The sequence below is a fragment of the Pecten maximus genome, chromosome 3, assembly GCF_902652985.1.
Source record: "Pecten maximus chromosome 3, xPecMax1.1, whole genome shotgun sequence".
NCBI classification, from domain to species: Eukaryota; Metazoa; Mollusca; class Bivalvia; order Pectinida; family Pectinidae; genus Pecten; species Pecten maximus.
In genome coordinates this window covers 41,892,711-41,905,085 of record NC_047017.1, presented here as the reverse complement: position 1 = coordinate 41,905,085, position 12,375 = coordinate 41,892,711, and the positions used below count along the sequence as shown (strand labels likewise).

The 12,375-nt window shown below is 35.6% G+C and overlaps 1 protein-coding gene across 2 annotated transcripts; it reads left to right on the top strand.

Moving 5' to 3' along the window:
- The first annotated feature begins 7,888 nt into the window (after nt 1–7,888).
- On the top strand, nt 7,889–12,133 carry LOC117324220 (D-beta-hydroxybutyrate dehydrogenase, mitochondrial-like). Of its 2 annotated transcripts, none has more exons than XM_033879968.1 (6): nt 7,889–8,130; nt 8,277–8,468; nt 9,137–9,289; nt 10,099–10,292; nt 10,840–11,064; nt 11,407–11,815. In XM_033879968.1, the coding sequence occupies exons 1-6, from the start codon at nt 7,920–7,922 to the stop codon at nt 11,455–11,457; spliced, it is 1,026 nt and encodes a 341-aa protein (XP_033735859.1). In that variant the 5' UTR covers nt 7,889–7,919; the 3' UTR covers nt 11,458–11,815. The 2 variants fall into 2 exon arrangements, with proteins under 2 accessions (XP_033735859.1, XP_033735858.1); XM_033879967.1 differs by lacking the exon at nt 11,407–11,815 and adding an exon at nt 11,840–12,133 and having other exon boundaries at nt 7,894–8,130.
- The last annotated feature ends 242 nt before the right edge of the window (nt 12,134–12,375 follow it).

Genomic DNA, 12,375 nt, shown 5'->3' with positions numbered 1-12,375 from the left:
AGTGGTCGTGTCGCAAATAAGGTCACCTGTCCTTGAAGGCGGGTATACCCGGGGAGTGTTGTCATGATCATGGAGTGCTAAACGCACTTACATTATGGTAGGGCATATCAGCGGTAAACAGTCTACAACATATAAATATATATTATGTAATATGTATAAATAACATATCAGCCAGCTAAAATCATTACTTTCTACTAACAAACTATACAATTAGGAGCTATTCGAGACATTTGTTATTTATAATTCGACCACAATGTGGTCTTTATAATTTCTTTTTCCTTTTTTTCATTTCACGTCAAACTAGTATATTATCAAGTAATATATATATGTACAATTACATAAAGATAAATAAATAAATACATTAGACAACAGGCTAAGCCTAACCTGGTCCTTTCCGTTTTTTTCTTTCTGTTACGTATATTGCCAATGTCTTGGTAACATTCCAAAGAAAGAAGACACAGGAAAAAGATGTTCAGTACACTAAAGTTTGAATTATCGACTAGAGGAAATAACAAAAGTTTCTTTCAATTGGGCAAACAATATATCACGTCAATGCTGAAACATCAAACTATAGGTGATGTATCAATCCTGGTGTTCACTTAAAACTGTAAGTAGACATCAATCGTGATGTTTACTTAAAACTGTAAGTAGACATCAATCGTGATGTTTACTTAAAACTGTAAGTAGACATCAATCGTGATGTTTACTCAAAACTGTAAGTAGGAATTAATCGTGATGTTTACTTAAAACTGTCACTAGGCATCAATCGTGATGTTTACTTAAAACTGTAAGTAGGCATCAATCGTGATGTTTACTCAAAACTGTAAGTAGGAATTAATCGTGATGTTTACTTAAAACTGTAAGTAGACATCAATCGTGATGTTTACTTAAAACTGTAAGTAGGAATTAATCGTGATGTTTACTTAAAACTGTAAGTAGGAATTAATCGTGATGTTTACTTAAAACTGTAAGTAGTCATCAATCGTGATGTTTACTTAAAACTGTAAGTAGGCATCAATCGTGATGTTTACTTAAAACTGTAAGTAGACATCATTCGTGATGTTTACTTAAAACTGTAAGTAGGCATCAATCGTGATGTTTACTTAAAACTGTAAGTAGACATCAATCGTGATGTTTACTTAAAACTGTAAAAAGGCATCAATCGTGATGTTTACTTAAAACTGTAGGTAGACATCAATCGTGGTGTTACTTAAAACTGTAAGTAGGAATCAATCGTGATGTTTACTTATAACTGTAAGTAGGAATCAATGGTGATGTTTACTTAAAACTGTAAGTAGGAATCAATCGTGATGTTTACTTAAAACTGTAAGTAGGAATCAATGGTGATGTTTACTTAAAACTGTAAGTAGACATCAATCGTGATGTTTACTTAAAACTGTAAACGACATCAATCGTGATGTTTACTTAAAACTGTAAGTAGGAATCAATCGTGATGTTTACTTAAAACTGTAAGTAGACATCAATCGTGATGTTTACTTAAAACTGTAAACGACATCAATCGTGATGTTTACTTAAAACTGTAAGTAGGAATCAATCGTGATGTTTACTTATAACTGTAAGTAGGAATCAATGGTGATGTTTACTTAAAACTGTAAGTAGGAATCAATCGTGATGTTTACTTAAAACTGTAAGTAGACATCAATCGTGGTGTTTACTTAAAACTGTAAGTAGGAATCAATCGTGATGTTTACTTAAAACTGTAAGTAGGAATTAATCGTGATGTTTACTTAAAACTGTAAGTAGACATCAATCGTCATGTTTACTTAAAACTGTAAGTAGACATCAATCGTGATGTTTACTGAAAACTGTAGGTAGGAATTAATCATGATGTTTACTTAAAACTGTAAGTAGGAATTAATCGTGATGTTTACTTAAAACTGTAAGTAGACATCAATCGTGATGTTTACTTTAAAATGTAAGTAGCAATCAATCGTGATATTTACTTAAAACTGTAAGTGGTTATAAATCGTGATTACTGGAAACTATAAGCGGCTATCAGTGTAATGTTAGTGTGAGATCAGTGTAATGTTAGTGTGAGATCAGTGTAATGTTAGTGTTACATCAGTGTAATGTTAGTGTGATATCAGTGTAATGTTATTTTGACATCAGTGTAATGCTATTGTGACATCAGTGTAATGTTTGTTACGTCAGTGTAATGTTAGTTTTACGTCAGTGTAATGTTAGTGTTACGTCAGTGTAATGTTAGTGTTACGTCAGTATAATGTTAGTGTTACGTCAGTGTAATGTTAGTGTTACGTCAGTGTAATGTTAGTATTACGTCAGTGTAATGTTAGTATTACGTTACTGTAATGTTAGTGTTACCTCAGTATAATGTTAGTGTTACGTCAGTGTAATGTTAGTGTTACGTCAGTGTAATGTTAGTGTTACGTCAGTGTAATGTTAGTGTTACGTCAGTGTAATGTTAGTGTTACGTCAGTGTAATGTTAGTGTTACGTCAGTGTAATGTTAGTGTTACATCAGTGTAATGTTAGTGTTACGTCAGTGTAATGTTAGTATTACGTTACTGTAATGTTAGTATTACGTTACTGTAATGTTAGTATTACGTTACTGTAATGTTAGTGTTACGTCAGTGTAATGTTAGTGTTACGTTACTGTAATGTTAGTGTTACGGCAGTGTAATGTTAGTGTTACGTCAGTGTAATGTTAGTATTACGTCAGTATAATGTTAGTGTTACGTCAGTTTAATGTTAGCATTACCTCAGTATAATGTTAGTTTTATGTCAGTGTAATGTTAGTGTTACGTCAGTGTAATGTTAGTGCCACCTCAGTGTAATGTTAGTGTTACGTCAGTGTAATGTTATTGTTACGTCAGGGTAATGTTAGTGTTACCTCAGTATAATGTTAGTGTTACGTTACTGTAATGTTAGTGTTACGTCAGTGTAATGTTAGTGTTACGTTACTGTAATGTTAGCGTTGTATCAGTGTAATGTTAGTGTTACGGTAGTGGAATGTTAGCGTTGTATCAGTGTAATGTTAGTGTTACGGTAGTGGAATGTTAGTGTTACAGTAGTGTAATGTTAGTGTTACGTCAGTGTAATGTTAGTGTTACGTCAGTGATCAGTGTGTTACGTCCAGTTATTGTAGTGTTACGTCTAGTGAATGTTCGTGTTAACCTCAGTATAATGTTAGTGTTACAGTCGCAGTGTAATGTTAGTGTTACGTCAGTGTAATGTTAGTGTTATATCAGTGTAATGTTAGTGTTACGTCAGTGTAATGTTAGTGTTACGTCAGTGTAATGTTAGTGTTACATCAGTGTAATGTTAGTGTTACATCAGTGTAATGTCAGTGTTATATCAGTGTAATGTTAGTGTTACGTCAGTGTAATGTTAGTGTTACGTCAGTGTAATGTTAGTGTTACGTCAGTGTAATGTTAGTGTTACGTCAGTGTAATGTTAGTGTTACGTCAGTGTAATGTTAGTGTTACGTCAGTGTAATGTTAGTGTTACATCAGTGTAATGTTAGTGTTACGTCAGTGTAATGTTAGTGTTACGTCAGTGTAATGTTAGTATTACGTTACTGTAATGTTAGTGTTACCTCAGTATAATGTTAGTGTTACGGTAGTGGACTGTTAGCGTTGTATCAGTGTAATGTAAGCGTTAATATCAACATTAGTTAATCGGACATTGCAGAAGTTGATGATAAAGAGATTACACAAAATAAGTAACACCATTTACATGAACTTTTGGTATTCAGTTTGATGGACCCCGCGACCGGGGTTGGGAATGTTACATGCCAATAAAGCGACCCAGTTATTGGATGACATATGTCAATAAAGCATGTGCCATGCCTTTCAATTGACCTTTGCCGGTTTTACATTATCAGATAGCGTAGCCTTTGTTGTGTTTACAGTTTCAAATAGCGGGATGTGTTCTCTTATCACTGATACATTATATCATATCTCGAGAATATACGCTTCCATCACGATCTCGTTTGGAACATTGTCCACAGGAGTTACAAATCCGTATTAGACTACCAAAGTAGAATGCCATTATCTTCGCCAATAACAGTGTTTTTAGTTCCTAGTATGATGTCACATATTCCGATTGTGTGATAAAGTCTTCACCACTAGGTTCTGTTAACTAAGAGAACGTAGGGCCTTAGTTCTCCATCGCTATTTCCATTCAACACCCGAACTCTAAGGTTCTTTAGAGTTAACATTTTCTATCACAAATGTTGTTATTTAAGGATTAACATAAATTATTTTTTCTGTTACATAAAAAACTGGAGTGTACTCTCTTCATAAACCGCTTCGCGGTTTATTTTGAGTACATTCCAGTTTTTTCTGTTATGACTGTATAACAGAAAAAATAATTTATGTTAATTCTTATAATTTAATTTCGTCTTATACACACCAAGATATTTCACTTTCTTTGGCGAACTCTTTTCTGTGATAAATTATTACGCAATGTCATCAGCCAATCAAAAATGACGTTACATTTCGCAACGTCAAAAATTTTGTTATGGAGGTATAACAAAATTATTTCAGCCAATGAAAATGCGTGTTTCATACAAAATTAAATTATTTCCATATAACACCCCTACCGCAAAGGTTGTTTTTCCATTCAACACCCCAACTCTAAGGTTGTTAACCTCCCATCGCCATTGTTGGTATTCTCCTTTAACATCCCTTCCGCAAAGGTTGTTTTTTCCTTTCAATACTTCTACCACAAATAGTTGTTATTTCCATTCAATATCCGACCGCAAAGTTTAGTATCTCCATTCAACATTCTACCGCAGATATTTCCTTTTCAATTCAACATCCGACTGTAAAGGTAGCGTTTTCCATTGAACACCCTACCGCAATGGTATGTTTTTGCATTGAACATCCTACCACAAAGGTACAATGTAGCTATTTCCATTGAACACCCTACCACAAAAGTTGCTATTTCCATTGAACACGCTACCACATAGGTTGCTATTTCCATTGAACACCCTACCACAAAGGTAGTTATTTCCATGGAACACCCTACCATACAGGTTGCTATTTCATTGAACACCCTACCACATAGGTTGCTATTTCCATTGAACACCCTACCACAAAGGTTGCCATTTCCATTGAACACCCTTCCACAAAGGAATACCTCGTTTAATATAATCTTGTAAATAGCATAAAAAAGAGCATACATGTAGGTTAGATGCTTAGATGGCAAATATGGTCCAGCCCGTTACACCATTAGCCTATTAAGTCTACAGGTAAAAGATATTCAATCTAGCAAGATCAGTCAACTTATTATGAAGAATAAAAACATACAATTAGCATTCTAATTTATTCTTTTAACATGCAATGCTTCGTGAAAGCCTCACACGCCTTTCAAATTCACATAACACCGGAAAAATTGAGGTGTTTTAGTGGCAGATTAGTTTTGAAAGTAGTTTGTCTTCCATTTAAAAAAAACGTGAACAGTGTTAGTTCTGATGTCTACTGACCAGATTGATTGTGTCTCCACGTAACTCATATGTAATTAAGCCTGTTATGTATTTACATAATGTATACAGACTAAATCCAACATATAACGAACCATTGTCTTTGGTTTTGTATGGATATTAAAGACTGAGTCGCACCCGTTTAAGGAATATATATGGTAGTTTGGTAGCTAGTCCCCAGTCACCTTAATGCTAAGGTCCACAGAGGAATTGTATAACTGGTCAGTGTTAACATCGAGTACGGTCAAATAAGGAAGACTAGTGCCCTTCCGACCCATGGATGGTCAATGATTGTCGGTGATGGTCGAGTAGCTTGTGATCAGACTGTACTTGGCATACAATCGATGAGTATTTCATTCTGACTTTTCAAGGCCGCTGACCTTACAGCTCGGCCATATCGGTAACTTTATGACCCGGTCAAGTTTCCGTTTATCGTTTAAACACTCAACACGCTCTCAATCACAAAATAACAGTCTTGACACACTGCCCTACGGTAGTCTATACGTCTAGTTGAAGGACGCTGGGGTGGAGATACAGGATCGCTAGTTCGAGACCCGTCGATGGCACTGTGTTGTGTCCTTGTGCTCCAGTCAACACTGCCCTGAATAAGGTCACGACTACGAGTGTATTCATTACTTATGATTTATCTTAGATTATTTGTGACTACATGATATGTGTCGCTACGAAATACTTTCTTGTTTTAAAAGGAAGGCATAATGTGGTTATTGGGAGAAAAAATACCAAAGGCAATTTTTAGAATGGTTTGTAAGGTTAAAGTGTATCTTGTTTTTTTGTTGTTGTTTTTTTCTACTTACGGATGAAATATATTGACTGGATTATCTACTTGAGTTATTTAATTCATCTCTCCGCTAGGACCGCTCATTCATTTCGTTTTATCATCGTTAGTACGACTCCTGTTTAACGTATATGTAACCAGAAACAGGTTTAGTCGGCATCGAGCTGGGATATTATTTTACGTACCTTGTACATGCATTTAAACAATATAAAATGTAAACTTCTGTGAAACGTAGATTAAAATGTTTAAATCAGTTTTAAAAGGTACACAAACATAATGATTTTTTTTTAAATGGATCAAATGCAAAAACATATTGATAATCGGATATTGATATGAACCGAGGTGAGCAGTGAGATAGTCGTCAACCTTGATGGTTAGAATTGAGGTAACGGAGCGGAGATGCTGTCGAATCCTGAAAGGATTTGATAGAAATTCACAGTCAGACAGCATACTATTGAAACTCTTGGGATATGTCGGCTCTCACATTTCATAAATAAGTAAACATTTTGGTTCTTTGGGAGACTATGTTTGACCGATAGAGCCAAAAAAGATAAACATTTATTTGATAATTAAATAGGGCTATTTCTCATTTTCGGATTATCAGAATGTACGAACATTTTTCATACACTGATTACTACAATTTATAAAAACAGTCTTGAAGATTTTCTTGGCCGTTTCATAAAACAATGATATTTCCCCACCAAAATCGCCCGGAAATATAGTGACTAATTCAAAATAAAAAAACTTCTGAACTTAAGAGGGGCGCGTGTTAAGACGGTTATATCGAACTCATTTCGGAAATATACATACAATGTACACATTGTACATGCTGTGCCTTTGTCTGCAGAACATGTGTCGAAAATTTGGATTTCTTGTCATACGATGACATCGTGAAACACTTATTAATAGACTGTCATGAATATATTGATGAAAGAAACAGACTACAAACTACTGTAGTGATTTTACCTCTGGTCATTCAAAGTGTCAGTATTTTGGACTGACGATGATAAGCCTAAACGTTTCCTTTTGGAAGGGAAAATAATTCTTTGAAAATCGGTCCCGATCCGCAAAGATTATCTATGAAATGAAACCAGCACCTGTTCATTAGCTAGAGTTTATCTTCGGTATTTGATTCAATGTGTACAGTGTATTGGCATATTTTAAGGGGTTGTACACAAATGTATTACTCCAGTCAAAATGTTCCAAAAAAAGTTTGAGGCTCAAAATGAATTAATATACTATTATGTTTTTAAGGTTTTTAGGCAGATAATATCGCTTCATATTGGCTGTCTGGATTTATAGTTCCCGGACCGAAAATTTGATTCAGACAGTTAATATCATACCATATAGATGAGACCATATTACCTACTAAAAACTTAAATAGATGTTTTCGGCCTGAAATGGATTTTATTTATTACAGATTGCAGCATTACTGTGGGAGTTATCACTCTTCGTACAAGACTTAATATTAATTTGACGTGCTATTTTATATTGCCTGTGAAATGCTTTAGAGTTTCTTTTCCATTTCGATAAATATGTATTTGAGTTAAATCTGATGTATATTACTATGAAGGGTAATTCGATAACGGACTGGTGCTGCACCGTGCCACTAACTCCAACACACTACTTGTAGCTCAGTAAGGTGGTGCCTTCGTGTATGTGTGTAATAGCTAGGGCTACGATGGAGATCTACCATGCAGAATTCCTGTTGTTTGTAGGGGTTTGTCTGTTAAATATTTACGTCGTTCTTGTTTATTGGAAGTGGTCGTTAGGGCTAGTCTTACTGTACATAGGTTATCGACTGACCAAAGTGAAACACAGACTGACCGTCGATGGGAAAGCGATTCTAATAACGGGTTGTGACACAGGTACAGTACGATATCCTTCCTGTAAGTACACGTATACTCACGACAAGTGATGTCTACCAGACAATCAAGTTACTGATAGCATTTATTTACATTTTTTCTTCACTTTTTCTTTTCTTGAGAACGTGTAGATATATATCTTTAACTAGGATTCGGAAACCACATCGCCCAGCGCTTAGACGACAAAGGATTTATTGTGTATGCAGGGGTTTTGAATGAAAACAGCAACGGAGCCGAGGCCCTACGTTCTCGTCATTCATACAACCTACATGTCATCAAACTGGATGTCACGAAGGAAGAGGACGTAAACACAGCATTGGAGTATGTGACGAATAGAGGAGGTAATACAAGATACCATAGGGTACGCCACATGTGTAACGTGTAGGTACGCGGCACAGATTAGACTATCTACTACGGCGTGACCTAGTTTTTGTATGTACTGGAATTGTAAGACATTCACGTACGTTATATAGAGGCAGTGAATATATTTGTCAATATCTTCAAAACGGATCAATATATAAGATCAACACATTTTAACAGTGTCTTCTACATCATGACATTTGCCACCAAATCAAATTTTAACAACTCGACTCTTTTAGATGTTTAGCAATCGTGTTAAAAAGATAGTTCTTCCAGTGCAAAAAAAAAACCCAAATCTATACATTGTACTATGAATGATACCGACTAAATGACCATACCATGTCACAAGGGTATCACAGAAGCATCGGGTTAGACCACAGGCGTCTGTTTCTGGTTAGTATTAAAAGAAAAAATATCAGACCCTACTCATTTTTTTCTATTAATACTTACCAGAAGTAATTATTTTCAAAACGGATATAGTCTTTCGACCACATTTTGCTAACCAGTTACAAAATTTAATTTTCAATGCAAGAAGCTCGAAATATCTCGCTTTTAAATTGATATTGACTATTTGCAATACATACCTTACAGATTTAATTATAAATCAATTTTAATATTTGATTTAATGAAATGTTATATGTTTGTCCAGATCTGTGGGCGGTGATAAATAATGCTGGGATCAATATGCCAGGAGATGTAGAATTAGCGACAATAGAACAATACCAGAAATGTGCCGATGTCAACCTGTACGGTCCGATACGGGTAATTCGGGCATTCCTGCCGCTCATCCGCGAATCTAAAGGTAAGTCGTGTATTCCATATACATGTACCTTCACTGTCCACAGTGTCTAAAGGTAAGTCATGTATACCATATACTTTCACTGTCCATAGTGTCTAAAGGTAAGTCATGTATTCCATATACTGTCACTGTCCATAGTGTCTTAAGGTAAGTCATGTATACCATATACTGTCACTGCCCATAGTGTCTAAAGGTAAGTCATGTATACCATATACTTTCACTGTCCATAGTGTCTAAAGGTAAGTCGTGTATTCCATATACTGTCACTGTCCATAGTGTCTAAAGGTAAGTCATGTATTCCATATACTGTCACTGTCCATAGTGTCTAAAGGTAAGTCATGTATTCCATATACTTTCACTGTCCATAGTGCCGTAAGGCCAGTAATGCATTCCATATACTGTCACTGTCTACAATGTCTAGAGGTTAGTCATGTATTCCATATACCTTTACTACCTTTACTACCCACAGTATATAAAAGTTAGTCATGCATTCCTATACTGTCACTGTCCATAGCGTCTAAAGGTAAGTCATGTATTCCATATACTGTCTGATCTCTTCACCACATTTATTGAAGATCAGTTTTCTGCCATTCATCCGTAACATTTGTCATTCATCTTACGATCTAGAGTAAATAGCCGTAAGTTTTTGCTTTCGGCATCTTTATTGAACGAGTATATTATAAATGGGTGTATGGTATGTATGCTCTGTCTCTCTCTCTCTTTGTGGTTTTTCTTTGTCTTGTCCATTCTTGGTCCATTAATGTATCTTTGATACGATTTTACATACAAATATAAATATATCTTTATATTAGGAAGGATTGTAAACGTTTCGAGTGTCAGAGGGCGTTTTTCCTGGCCAAGTGAGTCTTTGTATCATGTCACTAAACATGGATTAGAGACCATGAGTGACTCGCTCAGGATGGAGATGAAGAAGTTTGGAGTGAAGGTGGTGATTGTCGAACCAGGAAACTTTGTGGATGCCACATCGATTTGGAGTCCAGACATGGTAATGATGGATTAATATTATCGTTGAACAGATTTTTGTTTTCAGTTCAAGACATATACATTCTATTAAGACACGGTAAGTTTGACTGTATCTAAACTTGGCTGAAGGTCAATCAATGTCCCGGAACATACTGTATTGCAGTTGATGTCATGACAATAAAGGTTACCTAAAGAATGTTGGAGGGGAACAATTGGCAGTAGTTTCAATATTTTAAAATGCATACGTGTTTGACAAGTGGCAAACACAACGAGAGAGCATATCTACAGGTACCACAGGTGTCAAAATCAGAAAGTGTAGGATACACGTATAAACAAAGTCAAGATGGAGAAAGGAAAGGCCATTTACCTTCGTTTTAATTAATTAAAATGTAGGTTACATATGATGTGATTTTGGTTTTATAATAAAATAAATATTTTGTATAGATACTTTCAGTTTCATCTCTATTGTGATATTTGATAACAACAACTTATAACAAAAAAGTTCCAATTCTCTTTACGGATGAAACACGTAAATTGAATAAAGAAAACAATTTACACCATTGTTTTAGATGGAGAGGATCCGGAGGGAGACGGATTACATGTGGGAACACGCCTCGGAGAGTGTTAAGAAGACATATGGACGAAACTACGTCTATCGAAATCTGAAAGGAACAAACGGAAACCAAGGGACGTTATCTATGGCCCCACTTACTGACGCACTGGAGGACGCCATCGTCACTGAACACCCAAACATCAGATACCTGGTACCAGGGTATCGCCTTGACGTTTACGCTGTAAGCCAAGACATATTAGTAAATAAAACGTAACCACCTGTGATCTGCTCTGGGAGGTATAGAGATGATGATGATGATGATGATGATGGTGATGGTGATGATGATGATCTTATTCTTATCTGTTCCGGTGATTTGTTTAATCACACGTTAATGTTATATAAATTGTACAAGCGTTCCACTATCGACTGATTAAACGATGTTTACTCTTTATTGCTATCGGAATCATCCGTTGCGGAGACAAGCTAGGTTTACCTAATAATAACTTCAACCACAGTGGCCATTTCTGTAGGCATTTTTCTCGGAAATCCAGAACCGATCAGCAATATTCTACTTTCATTTTAGATAATTGCCAATTGGAAAAATTCGAAACGAAAAACAATGTTCGAGTGGTGAGGGCCATTTTCATCAACCTAAGAGTAGGCGACTTTCCAATGTCGCATCAACTACAATTTGTACAAGTTACCTCCCCTTGTACAAACCAGACGGCAACCAGAGTCCTGAACTCATCGGGATTCATCTTAGAAATACGGGACATAATTTGTCCTCGGTGAAGTCGGTATTGATAGCTATGTGTGACTGTTCCACAGCACCTGAAAACGTATACAGCTTATATGTATATGTTGGTGTGTTAAAGTCTGAATGAACGTGATGATGATTGTGGTTACAATGATAATAAGGATTTAATAATGTCACGATGATGATAATATGTTTGTCTTTGTAAAAATATTGCAATAAATTGGTGATGTTTCATTGCATTGTTTTTGTATTTTTGTAGATCCTGGCGCGAGTCTATGGTTACCTACCTAGCTGGCTCGGAGATATCGTCGTTGACAAGATGACCGGGTACTCATCCTTTCCGGAACAATAAGATCTTGCTCACGCAAGAAAATATGATAGATGTTATATTTTCAGCATGACCGTTATACCCAGTATCACCTGACCCGTGGAACGCATGCAAGACCTTATGTCCGTATATGGCTGTTTTAATTCGCTCCTACTGATATTATTTACTCTACAAAACTTGAAGTATACAGTCCCAAACAAGCATTTGAAAATAAAATATAGATTCAAAAAACATTATTTTTCTAATTTTTTAGATGCATGAACTTGAATACGACTTCCAATTATAATTGTGCTTTTTTATTGTGTACACAACTTACATAAGAACAGATGTTAGGAATGGCAGAGTAAGGCACATAGATAAAGAGCAATATACAGATTATCACGTCCTCAAGAAGAAAGGAAAAATAATCTTAATCTAACTTAGTTTTCATGTTCACAAAGTTGTACAGCGCTAAGTAACAAAGCGAA